This window comes from Heterodontus francisci, chromosome 7 (genome assembly GCF_036365525.1).
Source record: "Heterodontus francisci isolate sHetFra1 chromosome 7, sHetFra1.hap1, whole genome shotgun sequence".
Taxonomy (NCBI): Eukaryota; Metazoa; Chordata; class Chondrichthyes; order Heterodontiformes; family Heterodontidae; genus Heterodontus; species Heterodontus francisci.
Window position 1 is genome coordinate 23,901,637 of NC_090377.1, and position 18,557 is coordinate 23,920,193.

General features: G+C 45.1%; 1 protein-coding gene across 3 annotated transcripts in view; it reads right to left on the reverse strand.

Moving 5' to 3' along the window:
- The window catches only part of klhdc3l (kelch domain containing 3-like), a 47,817-nt gene that overhangs the window by 12,714 nt on the left and 16,546 nt on the right, over positions 1 to 18,557 (reverse strand). For all 3 annotated transcript variants that reach the window (XM_068034886.1, XM_068034887.1, XM_068034888.1), the window contains 3 exons: positions 12,781 to 12,863; positions 11,051 to 11,129; positions 2,073 to 2,122 (listed from right to left, as the gene is read on the reverse strand). In XM_068034886.1, coding sequence (XP_067890987.1) covers positions 2,073 to 2,122; positions 11,051 to 11,129; positions 12,781 to 12,863 — 212 coding nt within the window. The remainder of the gene's footprint in view (positions 1 to 2,072; positions 2,123 to 11,050; positions 11,130 to 12,780; positions 12,864 to 18,557) is intronic.

Sequence of the window (18,557 nt, forward strand, 5' to 3'; positions counted from 1 at the left end):
ACAGTCATTAAAAGTATAAGCAGAATCCTAGGGTTTGTATGTAGAGGTGCAAAATACACAAGTAACAAGGTAATGGCAAATTATATAAGACCTTAGTTAGGCTGCAATTGCAGCTTTTATAAATTAAGAGGGGAACTAGATGCTTGAAAAAAAGATTATTGAAGGTTGTGGGAAGTGAGCAGGTGAATGGGATTAGTTCATGATTCGTGTGGACAAACACACCATTGTAGACTTAATTGGTAAAATGACTTGTTAATGTGCTGTGATATTCTATGATTCAATAACTAGAGCCTGATATCATGGCTGCAGAGTATGGCTCCAAGTAAAAGAAAAAGGACTTGCATTTATATAGCATCTTTCACGATCATCAGATGTCTCAAAGTGCTTTTCAGCTGAAAAAGTACCTCCTAAAGCATAGTCATGGTTGTAATGCAGGAAATGCAGCAGCCAATTTGTGCACAGCAAGCTCACAAAAACAGCAATGCGATAATAATCAGATAATCTGTTTTTTAGTGAGATGGCTTGAAGTATGAATATTGGCCAGAATACGGGGGGGAGAACTCCTCTGCTCTTCTTTGAAATTGTGCCCTGGGGCCTTCTATGTCTACCCAAGAAGGCAGATGGGGGCCATGGTTTAATGTCCGTCAAGAAAACATGCTATGCTGGATGAGGACTTTTTAATTCATCAGTTTGGAAATCTACATTAAACTTTAAGGAAAACTGGGATCCTACATTTAACTTTTAAAAAACTGGCAGGCAAGATGGCCATCACAATTTGCATTGAAATACCTCACATTCCAGGACATCAAATTGGAGACGCATGTCTAACAAGACTCCCATCCAGGACAAGGGCATGAACAGCAGAGTAGATTATCCAGTGTTACCCTTGTTAGAGGGACATTCAAAACCATATTGAAGCATTCATGAGTGGAGACATACCTCCAAGCAGTAAACATTGAAACAATGAGACCCAAGAGAGACTGGGAATTCCTAGACTTCAATCTAATTAAACTGCACACGGGGACACTGGACAATCATTTGACTGCCTCACCATCTGCAAAAAACTAGCAACCTTTTGCAAAAAGATTTTGACGTGTGCAGAACCCATAGGGGGTGTCTCTCTCTCTCTCTAAGTGACCTTGGACTTTCGAAGCTTGCCTGCTGGCTGGAAAAGATCCAAGACAAAAAGCCCAAGAAGACGACAACCTGCTCCACTATCTCCAAGAACATTTACCAACCAAGTACCTCAGGACTCCAAATTCAGCCGGAAGACAACTGAATTAACAGACACCACAGACTGTATATTATTTTTATTTGTTCTGGACTCTAATCCAACCCAAACTATTCCTCTCCACTCCGTAATCTATTTGTGTGTGTGATTCTCGTGTGTGTAAGTGTGTGTGTGTAGCGTAGTTTATTATTTTATCTAGATCGGGTTTTTGGTTAAGTACAATAAGCTCACCTCTTTCGTGTTTAAACTCAAGACCACCTGTCCGATTGGTTCTTTTATGATCACAATAAAGGTAAAAGGTTAAGCACTCACTGAAATGGTAAGCACATCCACTGTTTAAAAAGGAATAAACCCTGTTGTGGTCAAACAAGGAGAAAGGCAAGAGAGAGCCTTGCCTTGTGGGCGGCACAGTGGCGCAGTGGTTAGCACCGCAGCCTCACAGCTCCAGGGACCCGGGTTCGATTCCGGGTACTGCCTGTGTGGAGTTTGCAAGTTCTCCCTGTGTCTGCGTGGGTTTTCTCCGGGTGCTCCGGTTTCCTCCCACAAGCCAAAAGACTTGCAGGTTGATAGGTAAATTGGCCATTATAAATTGTCACTGGTATAGGTAGGTGGTAGGAAAATATAGGGACAGGTGGGGATGTTTGGTAGGAATATGGGGTTAGTGTAGGATTAGTATAAATGGGTGGTTGATGGTCGGCACAGACTCGGTGGGCCGAAGGGCCTGTTTCAGTGCTGTATCTCTAATCTAATCTACCCCTCCTCACCTGATCGTAACATGTCTCATTTGAAAGGTAAATGTAAATATTACCACCCTCCCTCACACAGAATAAGAGTTTCTTACCAAGACCTCACTAGAAAACGTCTTGTACCACCAAGTCCATCTCACTCCACCTATTAAAAATAAAACCTTTGTTTAACTTCAACATCACTTGCAACTACATGTATGAACCACAAGAGGGTAGTTAACTGAGCTTTTTAGTCACAAAATGAAGTTTTTCATTGTGAATTTGGATAAAAGTGGCTAAGAGACAAAGTGCCATTAAGAAAAAACAAGATTCTGCAAATTCCTAGGAAACAAACCACTCCCAATTACAAGCTTGCAACGTTCCCCAACACATCAGATCTCATACATAATTTCCATTTTATTTTTACATTTTCTTACAAAACAAATAAAATGAAACAGCGGTTTGTACTGGAAACTGCTGCTTTAAATCAATAATGCTGCTTAGGATTTCATAGATTTGTTCCATTAAGCACATTTCCCATTTTGACAATTATTTCAATTACTGCAACATCTCAAATAGAAAACTCTCAAAAATACAAAATTGTCCTCTGGCTACTATTAATACCAACCCTTGGCTTGGGACCTTATCCTGTTTTCAGCTACTACAGAAGAACAGCACATGATTACAAATCCAGAAGAATTCTCTTTGTTTATCCCCACTTGAACCATGCCCAACAGATAGTTCTTTCCGAAGATCCAGTTGTTCAATAGGCTATGTGTTCATTTAAACTTTCCAGCAGACTATTCAGAATTCACAGGATAATAGATACTGTGTATTTTGCAGATATATATTTTCACGCAAGACAGACAGGTTGCTGCCTACAACAGCTTACAATTAATGAGATGGCCCAATGTGTTTTACCGGAGTGGGGGCGGGGGGCAGCACCAGGCGACTACAGGAGGAAGAGGGTGACAAGTTAGGGGAAGCCTGGCCAAAAAGGCAGGTTATGAGGAAGCTTTTGAATGTGGAAAGAGAATGGTGGTGAAGTGGGCGTGGGGGAATTGGGTGGGGAAAGCAGTGGCCACTGCTGGGACTGCACTCAGCCCTGAGAAGCACCATGGATGCCACCTTTGGATGATGGTAAGTGAGTTTGGGGTCACTGGGGTCAGCCAGAGAGGGGGATGGGGTGGAAAGATTGGTGAGGGCGAGAGGGGTGGGGGGTTCGGTGCCATTGCCGCTGGGGGGCTGCTACGTCTGCCACAGGGCACCCAATTAGGAGGATCTCCTCCCCCACCATCACCCACCGAGCCTGCAGCAAGTCCCCCAGGTAAAATGCTAGCAGTGGCAGGAAGAGGTCCTTAAGTGGCCCTTATTTGACCCCCCGCCTCTCAACCCACTCCCAAGAGTCGCATTAAATTCCGCCAATGAGCGGCTAAATTTCAATGTTAGGAGCTAGCAGGTACAATCGGAAAATTCTACAGCACAGATATAGGCTATTCAGCCCATTTCATCAACTATCGGTCAACAGCATCAGTCTTTTCTCCCACTTCTTTCCCTGTATCTTTTTTTTTTGCTTTCTTCAACGAGTTAACCAATCTAGCTTCTAAAAGCTATCATGAGTTCTGTTTCCACCACAGTTTCTGATGGAACAGTCCATATCCTAACAACCCACCACATAAAAGAAATTCTCCTAATCTCTCCATTCAGTGGTTTGGTAATTAGGAGATTTAAGAGAGGTTTTTAACATGGTAAAGTATTTTGAGAAGGTGAACAAAGTAATACATTCTCCTCTGGCTGAGGTCTCAGTTACAAGGGATCATCAGGTTAAAATCATCATCACTTACAGACTGAGGAGGTTAGGAGAATTTTCTTTGTGCAGAGATTTATTAGAGCACAGAATGTTTTACCATAGGCAATAGTTGAGGCAGACGACATTGCACCCTTTAAGAAAAGAATAGGTAGGCATTTGAAGTAAAGGAAATATAGTACTATGGAGACAGTGCAGGGTTGGGAAGACAGTGGTGTAGTGGTATTGCCACTAAACTGGTAATCCATAGGCACAGGCTAATGGCCTGGGAACATGGGTTCAAATCCTACCATGGTAGAATTTAAATTCAATTAATTAATTAACTCAATTAATTAATAAAAAAATATGGAATTGAAAGCTAGTTTAAGTAATGGTGCCATGAAACTATCATCGATTGTCATTAAAAACCCACCTGGTTCACTAATGTACTTTAGGGAAGGAATTCTGCCATCCTTACCTGGTCTGGCCTACATGTGACTCCAGATCCATAGCAATGTGATTGACTCTTAACTGCCCTCAGAAATGGCCTAGCAAGTCGCTCAGTTGTCAAGGGCAATTAGGGATGGGCAACAAATGCTGGCCTTGCCAGTAACACCCACATTCCATGAAATAATTTTTTTTTTAAATTAGTTTTGGATTGCTCTGGCACACACACAATGGGCCGAATAACTTCCTTCTCTGCTGTTCTTATGAATCTTATGGTTCTTTCTTAAATTTATGCCCTTAAATCACTGATTCACTGAGCACATGAATAGCTTTTCCCATCAAAATCCCTCAATTTTGAACACTTCTATGTTCTGAAGTCTCATTTCTTAAATTGCCTAATGTAGTTTAATTGGTATTTGCTGAACATAATTTTATTACTTAAAGCTAGTTGATCACCAAGGCACAAACCATCGTCTCAGGAGATGGTAGACTGCCAGGAAAAGCTAGTATAGTTCTGCAAGAATCCATGAAACTGGTAATCCTAATGAAACAAAAAAGTGTTTTACCCTCTACACGTGAATATACACGTGTAGTTTGGCAAGCCTCATGTTTATGGTACTGCACTAGAACTTAGAGGTTTAGTTTAAATGCCCCCTTGGCAAATTGTAGGCTAGCAGTAAATAGAGTGACTATGAAAGCTGCTGAATTGTCCTGAACATCCAACTGGTTTACCAAGGAGTAGCCATTTAGCCCCTTGAGCTTGTCAAACCATTCAATTAACGATCTGTATCTCAACTCCTAGGGCAGCAGGGTCATTTGAGACCTCAGGGGATGGCAGTCCCTTCCCTTGTAAGAGTTGCCCCACGCACAGATAATGGTCCCACGCTCAGGGTTACGAACCCTGGCCAAAGGCGGAACCAGCGGTTTTTGGTGGTGTTAGCGGAAGAGCTAGAACCTCGAGGGACAAAGTCTGCTTAGAGGCGGAAGATCCTAGGGGAAGGGGACTCGTCTTTCCTTAAAGTACACATGAGGAAGGCAACGGGAAACCACCTCATGTCCTTTTAGCAGAGTCATATTGCTCATTTCTCACGGAAGTTTAAAAATGGGAGCAACTGAAGAAGGAAGTGCAGGACTGTGAGGCATGGAGAAATGAGCAAAGGACCTGTCCTTGGGCAGATCACTACTACATCTGAACTCCATTTGCCTGTTTTTGTTCTGTAACCCCTAATAGCCTTGCCTAGCAAAAATATATCAGTTAAGTTTGAAATTTTCAGATGACCTAGCCTCAACAGCTTTTATTCTGAGGGGGCAGGGTTAAGAGTTCCAGATTTCCACTAGCAGATTTAGCACTGCTGCTAAAGTAATATCTGAGCTGGAATTACTTGCCGCTAACACTAAATGCCTTGAAAAATGTCCTCCCAGTACTGATACTGAATGCCCAAGTGAGAGCTCCCATTGTTTTTGTAAAAGGAATAGTTGTGTAGCAATGTGAATGATTGTTAAATGCCCTTTGAAATGGCCTAGCAAGCCACTCAGTTGTATCAAACCGCTACAAAGTCTAAGAAAAGGAATGACACCGGACGGACCACCTGGCATCGACCTAGGCACTGGAAGTGACAACAGCAAACCCAGACCGGTCAACCCTGCAAAATCCTCTTTACTAGCATCTGGGGCTTGCGCCAAAATTGGGAGAGCTGTCCCACAGACTAGTCAAGCAACAGCCTGACATAGTCATACTCACGGAATCATACCTTACAATATCCCAGACATCACCATCCCTGGGTATGTCCTGTCCCACTGGCAAGACAGACCCAGCAGAGGTGGCGGCACAGTGGAATACAGTTGGGACAGTGCTGCCCTGGGATTCCTCAACATTGACTCCGGACCCCATGAAGTCTCATAGCATCAGGTCAAACATGGGCAAGGAAACCTCCTGCTGGTTACCACCTACCACCCCCATCCCCTCGGCAGCTAAATCTGTGCTTCTCAATGTTGAACACGAATTGGAAGAAGCACTGAGGGTAACAAGGGTACAGAATGTACTCTGGATGGGGGACTGCAATGTCCATTACCAAGAGTGGCTCAATAGCACCACTACTGACCAAGCCCTAAAGAACATAGCTGCTAGACTGGGTCTGCGGCATGTGTTGTGGGAACGAAGAGGGCAAAACATACTTGACCATGTCCTCACCAATCTACCTGTCGCAGATGCATCGGTCCATGACAGTTTTGGTATGAGTGCCCATCGCACAGTCCTTCTGGAGACGAAGTCCCGTCTTCACAATGAGGGTACCCACCATTGTGCGAAATGGGATAGATTTCAAACAGATCTAGCAACTCAAAACTGGGCATCCATGAGGCGCTGTGGGGCATCAGCAGCAGAATTGTACTCAACCACAATCTCTAACCTCATGGCCCGGCATATCCCCAACTCTACCATTACCATCAAGCAGGGGGACAAACACTGGTTCAATGAAGAGTGTAGGAGGGCATGCCAGGAGTAGCACCAGGCATACCTCAAAATGAGGTGTCAAACTGGTGAAGCTACAACACAGGACTTCTTGCAGAAGCAGCATGCAATAGACAGGCCTTAACGATCACTCAACGAACAGATCTGATCTAAGCTCTGCAGTTCTGCCACATCCAGCCATGAATGGTGGTGGACAATTAAACAACTAACTGGAGGTGACTCCACAAATATGCCCATCCTCAATGGTGGGGGAGCCCAGCATATGTGCAAAAGATAAGCCTGAAACATCTGCAACAATCTTCTACCAGAAGTGCTGAATGGATGATCCATCTCGGCCTCCTCCTGATGTCCTCAGCATCACAGATGCCAGTCTTCAGACAATCTGATTCACTCCACGCGATATCAAGAAACAGCTGAAGGCATTGGATACTGCAAAGGCTATAGACCCTGACAACATTCCGGCAATAGTACTGAAGACCTGTGCTGCAGAACTGGCTGTGCCCCTAGCCAAGCTGTTCCAGTACAGCTACAGTACGGGCATCTACCCAGAAATGTGAAAAATTGCCCACGAATGTCCTGTACACAAAAGCAGGTCAAATCCAACCCAGCCAATTACTGCCCCATCAGTCTACTCTCAATCATCAGTAAAGTGATGGAAGGTGTTACCAAGTGCCATCAAGCAGCACTTGCTTAGCAATACCTGCTCAGTGACACTCAGTTTGGGTTCCACCAGGGCCACTCAGCTCCTGACTTCATTAGAGCCTTGGTTCAAACATGGACAAAAGAGCTGAACTCAAGAGGTGAGGTGAGAGTGACTGCCCTTGACATCAAGGCAGCAATTGACCGAGTATGGCATCAAGGAGCGCTTGCAAAACTGGAGTCAATGCGAATCAGGGGGAAAATTCTCTGTTGATCAGAGTCATACCTATCACAAAGGAAGATGGTTGTGGTTGTTGGAGGTCAATCATCCCTGTCCCAGGACATCACTGCAGGAGTTCCTCAGGTTAGTGTCCTAGGCCCAACCATCTTCAGCTGCTTCATCAATGACCTTCCCTCCATCACAAGATCAGAAATGGGGATGTTTGCTGATGATTGCACAATATTCAGCACCATTCGCGACTCCTCAGATACTGAAGCAGCCCGTGTCCACTTGCAGCAAGACCTGGACAACATCCAGGCTTGGGCTGATAAGTGGCAAGCAACATTTCTGCCACACAAGTGCCAGGCAATGACCATCTCAAACAAGAGAGATAATAACCATCTCCCCTTGATGTTCAATGGCATTACAATCACTGAATCCCCACTAACATCCTGGGGTCACCATTGACCAGAAACTGAACTAGAGTAGCCACATAAATGCTGTGGCTACAAGAGCAGGTCAGAGGCTAGGAATTCTGCAGTGAATAACTCACCTCCTGTCTCCCCATTGCCTGTCTACAAGGCATGAGTCAGGAGTGTGATAGAATACTCTCCACTTGCCTGGATGGGTGCAGCTCCAACAGCACTCAAGAAGCTCAAGACCATTCAGTATAAAGCAGCCCGCTTGATGGGCACCCCATCCACGACCTTCAACATTCATTCCCTCCACCACTGATGCACAGTTGAGCAGTGTGTACCATCTACAAAATGCGCTGCAGCAACTCACCAAGGCTCCTTCGACAGCACCATCCAAACCTGCGACCTCTACCACCTAGAAGGACAAGGGCAGCAGATGCATGGGAACACAGGGCGGCACAGTGGCGCAGTGGTTAGCACCGCAGCCTCACAGCTCCAGCGACCTGGGTTCAATTCTGGGTGCTGCCTGTGTGGAGTTTGCAAGTTCTCCCTGTGTCTGCGTGGGTTTCCTCCGGGTGCTCCGGTTTCCTCCCACATGCCAAAGACTTGCTGGTTGATAGGTTAATTGGCCATTATAAATTGCCCCTAGTATAGGTAGGTGGTAGGGAAGTGTAGGGACAGGTGGGGATGTGGTAGGAATATGGAATTAGTGTAGGATTAGTATAAATGGGTGGTTGATGGTCAGCACAGACTCGGTGGGCCAAAGGGCCTGTTTCAGTGCTGTATCTCTAAAACCACCACCTGCAAGTTCCCCTCCAAGCCACACACCATCCTGACTTGGAACTATATCGCCATTCCTTCACTATCGCTGGGTCAAAGTCCTGGAACTCCCTTCCTATCAGCACTGGGTGTACCTACTCCACATGGACTGCAGTGGCTCAAGAAAGCAGCTCACCACCACTTTCTCGAGGGCAATTACGGATGGGCATAAATGCTAGCCTGACCAGCAATGCCCACACCCTCGAATGAAAAAAAAATTAAATCCATCACTTAATTTCAACCAAATTTAAGAGAAACATAAACTTGTTTGGACATGTCTGGTAGTAATACTATTTCAGCCCTCCCAAGAAGTAACTAAATTGTGGTACTGATGTCATCTAATGCCCCGTCTATTTGATTCCCCTTTTTATTTTAATAGCAAATGGAAGTGGTGACATTTTATCTGCAATCAGTAATGACTTCACTCATTCATCGCTTACTTCTGCTGTGGAAATCTCAGTAATTTAAGATGGAAAAATAAAAGCCAAGAGAAAATATGAACAGTAAATTAAATTTGAAACTGGCATTTTACTTGGACCCTGGCCAATTAAAAGGGGAGAAAGCGATATCACTGGAGTAAAGTTTCCCAGTTATTAATAAATATAAAACTGCAGGTCCCCATGCCAACGTGACAGGATGTTGGGCAGCAATAGCAGTCGGAGACTGTTTAACTATCACTTCTGGAACTCGTGTTAAATTTAGTCTCAACTATAACATTGAGGCTTTATGAGTAGCTGATGGAAGATGGAATGATGAACCTCAGTGCTCTTCTGAGGGTTGCAGTTAAGGGATGTTACTCGGGCTGATTAGGAAGAGTTTTACATTACAGCTGTTTGTCGTCCCCAGATCTGGTCATGTCTGATATGGATGTTGGGTCAAAATGTTATCCTCTTCCTGGGCACTGCCAATCCTCACTTGAACCACCATAAAAAATTCATCATAATATTATTATTATTCTTCTTCTTTGGTCTCCTTGTCTCGAGAGACAATGGGCAAGCACCTGGAGGTGGTCAGTGAATTGTGAAGCAGCACCAGGAGTGGCTATAAAGGCCAATTCTAGAGTGACAGGCTCTTCCACAGGAACTGCAGATAAAATTGGTTGTCGGGGATGTTACACGGTTGGCTCTCCCCTTGCACTTCTGTCTTTTTTCCTGCCAACTGCTAAGTCTCTTCGACTCGCCACACTTTAGCCCCGCCTTTATGGCTGCCCACCAGCTCTGGCGATCGCTGGCAACTGACGCCCACGACTTGTGATCAATGTCACAGGACTTCATGTTGCGTTTGCCGGTGGGTCTGATACCAGTGACGAGCTCGCTGTACAATGTGTCCTTGGGGATCCTGCCATCTTCCATGCGGCTCACATGGCCAAGCCATCTCAAGCGCCGCTGGCTCAGTACGGTGTATATGCTGGGGATGTTGGCCGCCTTGAGGACTTCTGTGTTGGAGATACGGTCCTGCCACCTAATGCCAAGGATTCTCCAGACGCAGCGAAGATGGAATGAATTGAAACGTCACTCTTGGCTGACATACGTTGTCCAGGCCTCGCTGCCGTAGAGCAAGGTACTGAGGATACAGGCTTGATACACTCGGACTTTTGTGTTCCATGTCAGTGTCGTCATAATGTTAACTTCAAGCAAAACCCTAAATAAGTCAAGAACCAATGGGCCAGTGGAGTTATATTTTGGCAAAAAAAGCAAATGATTTCTCAAGAGAATGTTGAAAGCTTTTGAAAATTTAATTAAGATTAGAATTAGACTAATCTCTCATTATCAACTACGCTCAATCTTACATTTGTCGATCAACATGTCTATAAAATAGACCTCCGTGAGTCAAACACTGCTAATGAAGTGATAGTTTCAGTACTATTGTTTTGCTATGTTAAACGCAATAGCTATCCATGGGCCTTCAAGATGTTGGAACTACTGCAGGAAAATTGTGACAAAAATTGCAGGTTCCTCACTTCTTGTCGAGAAATTGCAGGCCATTGAGGAAAAGCACAAGTAATGACTGTTGCAAAACCGGTTTCATAAATTGCTTTCATCTCTTTTCGCAGCTCACGGAGCCATTCTTATCCCTTCCCTCCAAATTCATACTGACACTAATTCCCACCCCTCCCCTTTGCCTCCAGGTCTCACCAAAACATTCTGCACCCCAACTAGCACTTTTCTGCCTCTAACTGGTCACGTCTGCAAGTAACATTTTACTCAGCCAGGCCTGAATATAGGAAGTTGAATATAAAGACCAAGATATGTGGCAAACATATTCCCATTACAGCTTTTGCAATACATTTCACTTACCAATATCATAGATCCAGAGAGGTGTTTTTCCTTGGGTATAAGAAGAGTCCATCATTCCACCAAACACATAGATCATTCCCTTCCAAAAAAAACCAGAAGAATTGGTAACTACAATTGGAAATAACTTTTAAAGAATTTTTGTCTTAAAACTTTAAAAACACAGCCAAATCTTGCCAAGGTCGTGTAATCTGGTCAGAAAAGTGAGCAATGTCAAAGGATCATACAGCATTGAAAGATACCACTTGGCCATTGTGTCTGCGCTGGATCTTTGAAAGAGCTATCCAATTAGTGGGTTAGGAAGAGTTTTACATTACAACCGTTTCTGTTCCCCTGACCTGGTCGTGCCAGATATGGATGTTGGGTCAAAATGTTATCCTATTCCTGGGCACTGCCAATCCTCACCTGAACCACCATAAAAAATTCATCATAATATTAATTTAAAGCAAAACCCTAAATAAGTCAAGAATCAATGGGCCAATGGAGTGATGTTTTGGCAAAAAAGCAATTATTTCTCAAGAGAATGTTGAAATATTATGAAAATTTAAAAAAAAATTTGAATTAGACTGACCTTTCATTGCCAATTATGCTCAATCTTAAATTTGTAGATCAGCACGTCTATAAAATAGACCTCCATCTATTCCCACACCTCTAGAGTACAGGGCTGAGAAGACTGAAGGCTCCGTAGCCGCAGGTGTGTGGCAGGTCCCCCGCCCTTTCCCCATAGTCCTGCATATTTCTCCTTTTCAAGTATACATCTAATTCCCTTTTGAAAGATGCTGCTGAATCCACTTCCAGTGCTCTTTCAAGAAGCGCATTCCAAACTGTAAAACCTCACTGCGAAACAAGATGTCTCCTACTTTACCCCAGGATTTTTTGGCAGTTACCTTAAATCTGTGTCCTCTGGATACCGAGCCTCCTGCCAGTGGAAACAGTTTTCCCTATCCACTCTACAAAGTCCCTCACCATTTTGAGCACCTCTACTAAATTTCGTCTTAGCCGCCTCTTCTCTAAGGAGAACAATCCCAGCTTCTCGTCTCTCCACATAACTGAAGTCCCTCATCCCTGGTACCATTATGGTATAAATCGCCTCTGCACCCTTTCCAAGGTCTTAACATCCTTCCTAATGTTTGGTGCCCAGAATCAGACACAATACTCTAGCTGAGGATAAACCAGTGATTTATAAAATCTTTACTATAACTTCCTTCTGGTTAAGTGCATCAAGATCAATTTAGATGCTGGTATCAGAAAGAGTATTTCCCAACAACAACATATCCTCTCAAATGTGCAACAACTTGATCATTTTGCCATCTATGATAATAGAGATGAGAATGGCAAATAACTGTAACTCTGCTATTGATCAACCCATGTGAGAAATTCCTCTTGTCCACCGTCCCAGTGCAGCCCACTTGCTGTAGACCCCTGGCAAAGCTCAGCAGCTGACCAGATATTTTTCTTTCTCTCAGAACTAAGTATGTGTGCCTCCAGTCATTACCTCCTCACGCCATCATAGATGAGAATGTTGCCTCACTGTCATAGAAATAGCAGATATGGAGCCACATACTGCCACTCCGAGTTGTTGCGCCTGGGGCAAAAATTATTTTAGAACAGCATCAACATATTTTAAATTAGCCACTCGAAACTTTGAGAGCGCACACCGCGAACATCCAATCTGAGCTAAAGTTTGCTCCACTTTCAACAAAGGCATTGGATTGCATCCACTCGGTTCTTACTTCATGGGCTACCAGCGAAGGCTCCTCCAATTCTTCTGGTGCAGTTCCAGACGCATAGTCCAACTCTTCCCAATCATTCTGAGCTGAAAAATACAAAAGCATCAATTAGTATTCCAATGCATTCCCATTAGGAACAACAGGATTTATTGGACTGCAGTCATGATGCAGGTGGATTATCGGGATCAAAGTCTATGGAGAGGGAGGGAGGTTTATTTAATGTCACAAATGCACAATGCGTGAAGAAGGAATTAAAAGGTGGTAACAAATAAGCAGAGGATTATCTTTTTTCAAAAAAATGACTTTAACCATCTACCTTTTTAAATAACTTCATATTGTTGACAATATTAAGGATTGCAATTGGGGAAAATATACTGGGACAGTTGCAGACTATTTCCAGGTCTGATCTAACTCATATTTACTGCAAATGCCATACAGCCATACAAAAAAAAAAGGACAGGATTGTGATTGAAACTAAAGAATTAGCTAATGGGAATTAAAATAGAATAGATAGCATTATAAATAATATTATTGCTCACATCACCCTGACAATGGATTCCATTCACCCAACACAGGGTATAGTAATATAGTGGTTATATTACCAGTCCAGTAAACCGGAGGACTGGACTATTAATCCAGAGAACACGAGCTGAAAACCTACCACGGCAGTGCAAGGATCTGAAACAAAAATCTGGTATCGGATAAAATAACTGCAGTTGTTGAAACCAACTGGTTCATTAATGTTCTTTACAGAAGGAAATTTTAACTCCAGACCCATACCAATGTGGTTTGACTGTATGGTGCAGTGGCCTGGTAAGCTAGTCGTTTCAAACTGATTCAAGGAATGCTGCATGTGGAGTTGTGTTTCAAGAAGGCAGCCCACCGCCACCTCTCTCCAGGGAACTTGGGTTGGGCAATAAATGTTGGCCTTGCCAAAGAGGCCTACATCCTAAGAATGACAAATAAAACAATCACTAGTAAGCAGCTACATTCGGGAATGTTTGTATTACCCATAGAGCCAGAGTTATACAGCACAGAACAGGCCCTTCAGCCCACCGTGTCCGTGCCAGCCATCAAGCACCTATCTATTCTATTCCCATTATCCAGCACTTGGGCAGTCGCCATGTATACTATGGCATTTCAAGTGCTCACCTACATACTTCTTAAATGTTGGCCTCCTGATTTCTGCCGAACACAAGCTCCAACTGATCGAAAAATCTGCCACATGCATCCTACCCTGTACTGTGCCTCACATCCTCATCACTCCTGTCCTCGTCAACCTTCATTGTCTTCCTATCCCCCAGCACATCCATTGCAAAATCCTTTTCCTCATCTACAAACCCTCCATGCCTCTTCATCTCTCTAGAATTGTAATCTCCTTCAGCCCTGTGTTGTTACTGCTCTTTCCCCTTGTATTCCCCTCCCTTTTGCTTCACCTGTGGCCACAGAGCCTTCAGCCATCTCAGCCCAACACTCTGGAAAGTTCCACCTAAAGCTCTCACCCCTCCATCAAAAGCCTCCTGAAAGTCACCAGCCCTAAACCTTCTCCACCCATTATCATGTTTCTCCTGGTCCCTGAACCTCCAGAGTGGATATTAGAGTTATTAGCCCTATGTCGCTGTACAGTAAAATAAAAAAAACTTTTAGCTTTCTTCTCTGCTTAAAGAGATGCAGAATCTTTGGCGAGTGAAAACACACAATCTAGGGTACAATCAGTCTCTAAAACACACAAAAAAAAACAATTAACCAAAACCAAACACAATGAGAGCTGACATCGCAAGAAAACTCCCTCCTTTGGGGCACTCTGCTGTTAACCCCTTTGGCACAGATGAGCACAGGGCCCCACTGGAAACTCCCTGTGACAATGAATAAAAGGCTCAAAATGAAGGGAAAGGACATTTTACAGTGGAGGGCCTGGTACGTTCTTACAACGAAACGTGCCTGCAACGTTAAAGCAGCTTAATCACTCTCCCCATGAATTACTTAATCCTGTCGAACTTTTGAAATCCGCCCACAACACTGCAACGTGAAGCTCACAAAAATATATCTGGCTCATGCCTTGCATCCGTCGCACAATAACATCCTGAGCTAATCCCTAGTTAATGTGTGACTCAACACCCAAATGGGAAAACCCCTGCAGTGAGAATGACTGTCGTCTTGATTTGATCGTAAAAGGTAGAAACATCTTTAAAAGAGATTTATTTTTGTCTGACGATACCAAAATAAAAAAAAGTCCTTCAATACTCCCATCAGCACCAAGAACTGGGTCACTCTTCGAAAAAGTTTCAACATTCTCACTAATTTGAGACATTTGAACAAATACTGCAGTCACTTGCTCTGCAAATATATATTTTTTCAGTTTCCCTTCTACAAAACAAATTAATTTGCCTGTCATACCTGTCTCGAAAGCAGACATATATTAATACTGTAAATCTATTACTTTCTTTAAATAAAAAAGAGTAAAGCCGGAGTTTTACCCCACCCCCCACCCAACCCCAAACAAGCGGGCTGGTGGCGGAGGGACGTAAAATTGAGTGGGAGGCGGGGGGTGAAAGCAAGCTGGTGGGGGGCTCTCCTGATCGAGCACCCTGTACCCCACGGAGGACCGCTCCCAAAGCCCCAACCACCCCCAAAGCACAACACTCCCCCCGCCCCACTAACCAACACCCCTTGCCTCGCCTGGGGCCGACCGCTTGCCCCTGGCGCGGCCCTAAAAACTTACCTTTTTTCCAGGGCTGTCGTTCCTGTTGGTTCTGATGGCTGCATGCACTCCCAGCATTGGCCACCACTCCTGGTGGCGGTGCTGGGACTAAGAACTGCCGGCCAGCTGATTGGCCGACAGCTCCATTAGGCGGAACTTCCTGCCTCAAAGAGTTGGAAGTCCCGACCAAAACCAATTAAAGGCCTGGGGAGTGAAAAATCCCAGTCTGGCTTCCCGGGCGAGACAGGCAGTCTTGCCACCGACCTTTTGGTCGGTGGGCGGGGCCTTCCGCCCAATGGAAAATTTCGGCCTATATATTCAAGGAATATGCTTTTTTATTAAAATTGGAATTTTGCAGATAAGGAGCAATGGGTTCATATATTTATTCAAAGCTTTGCAAGTCTATAGACAAGAGAAATTAAATGATTACGCTTAAACATCATGTTATCACATCTTCAAATTATCTCAAGTGCTTCATGCGATGAATTATTTTTGACGTGCATCAACTTTGGTTATGTAAGCAAAGTGCAGCCATGATTCGGCATCCACAGCGTTTCATAGAAGGCAATGAAATAAATGACTGGATAATCTGTTTTTTGCTGACTAGGATATGAGGGCAACTCCCTGTTCTTCAAGCAGCATTATGTAATCTTTATCATGCACCTGATCAGGCAATTGGGACTTTTGGGGCTAGATTTTGTGCTGGAGGCGGAGCTCCCAGTGCCAGGCCAAAAAGGCGGGGTTCTGCCTTGGCCTTTTCATGCCTGCCCACGCCCCCCATCCCAGGACGATCCTCCAGTCTTTTTACATCAAAATTTCCATGAACCGGGATCCCTAACCCTTTAACGACAGGGATCCCCCCCTCCATAAACTGCCAGCCAATCAGAAGGCCAGCAGCTCAGCATTATTGGTAATGCCACCGGGAGTATGGCCGCTGTTGATAATGCACAGGCCTCGACCCAGGCCCAGCGCTGGAATCCTGGACCCGAGGTAAGTGAGGCGGGGTTGCCAGAGCCAGTCTGGAAGGCCCAGGTGAAGGGAGTGAGGGGGTGGTCGTGAAGTCCAGGGAGAGGAGAGCCCCGGGGAGGCAAAGTGGTTCCTGGTGGGGGTACTCCATGGGGCATAAATTGCCCACAAAGGAGGGACCACCCCCCCCAATCCCGAAGGGAGGGCGCCTTGTTATAGAAAGCATCCTCCCCGCCTAGTGGAGGCTACCCCTCCCGCCACTGATGGCAAGATCCCAGCAGCGGTGGGAAGAGGCCCTTAACTGGCTGTTAATAGGCCACTTAAGGACCTCAATTGGCCTCTGGCGGAAAGGCCGTCGTCAGCTTATCTTGTCTTTGGGAAGATCGCTTGGCGAAGGGCCCTCAGCTCCACCCACCCACCCCGCCACCCGTTGCGATTCTCCATGCCCACCTCCACCACGCGCCCCCCCCCCCACCTTCGACCCCGTCTCAGGCGCCACACAAAATCCGATCCTTAATGTCTCACCTAAAGAACTTATTACATTCAATTCCTGGCAACTTTGCCTATTGTTAAAGAACATCATACATCATGGTCACACCGGGTATTATGTCCTACATAGTCTGAATGAGAAGAGTTACATTTGCAAAAAGAAAGTTTAGGACCAATTTTACTGTGCAGAATTAAGCAATCAGATGCTGTCGCAGTGCACTGCAGGAACATTGGGGTACTGGTTCAACAATCTACTTTGGTGAATTTCACATTTTCAGTGTGGGAAAGGACCTTCCCAGGAGAATAGGCATACAGTTAGTTTCTGGGATTTGTTGTGTGCATCCTGATGGATGGTCCCCAGTGGCATTGGTAGAGGTTTTGGTGCAACAAGTCATCAAGCTGCTTGGCAGCGGGTAGTGTGCGGCCCAATTAACCCAAAAGGGGAGAGGGAAAGAGAGTAATATGAGCCGCCACTGCGTCTGGTAGGGCATGAGCTGCACCAAATGATTGTTTTTACTTTTGGTGGGAACAAAGCACATGTCGTATAGTCAGATCTTCCAGAATGACTGTCGATCCTGCAAAGTCCCCCTTTCTAACGTCTGGGGGCTTGTGCCAAAGTTGGGAGAGCTGTCCCACAGACGAGTCAAGCAACAGCCTGACATAGTTATACTCACTGAATCATACCTTACTGACATGTCCCAGACATGACCATCACCATCCCCAGGTATGTCCTGTCCCACCAGCAGGACAGACCCAGCAGAAGTGGCGTCACAGTGGTATACAGTCGGGAGGGAATTGCCGTGGGAGTCCTCAACATCGACTCTGGACCCCATGATGTCTCATGGCATCAGGTCAAACATGGGCAAGGAAACCTTCTGCCCCCACCACCTCAGCTGATGAATCAGTACTCCATGTTGAACACCACTTGCAGGAAGCACTGAGTGGCAAGGGCGCAGAATGTACTCTGGTTGGGGGACTTCAATGTCCATCACCAAGAGTGGCTCATTAGCACCACTACTGACTGAGTCTTAAAGGACATATCTGCTAGACTGGGTCTGCCACAGGTGGTGAGGGAACCAACAAGAGGGAAAAACATACCTGACCTCATCCTCACCAATCTGCCTGCTGCAAATGCATCTGTCCATGACACTATTGGTGGGAGTGGCTACCGCACAGTTTATGTGGAGACTAAGTCACATCTTCACATTGAGGATACCTTTCAACGTGCTAAATGGGATAGATTTCGAATAGATCTAGCAATGCAAAACTGGGCATCCAGGAGGTGCTGTGGACCATCAGCAGCAGCAGAATTGTACTCGACCACAACCCGTAACCTCATGGCCCGGCTTATCCCCAACTCTACCATTACCATCAAACCAAGGGATCAACCCTGGTTTAATGAAGAGTGCAGTAGGGCATGCCAGGAGCGGCACCAGGCACACCTCAAAATAAGGTGTCAAACTGGTGAAGCTGCAACACAGGACTACTTGCATGAAAAACAGCAGAAGCAGCATTGACAGACAGAGCTAAGCGATCCCATAACCAACGGATCAGCTCTAAGCTCTGCAGTCCTGCCACATCCAGTCGTGAATGGTGGTGGACAATTAAACAACTAACAGGAGGA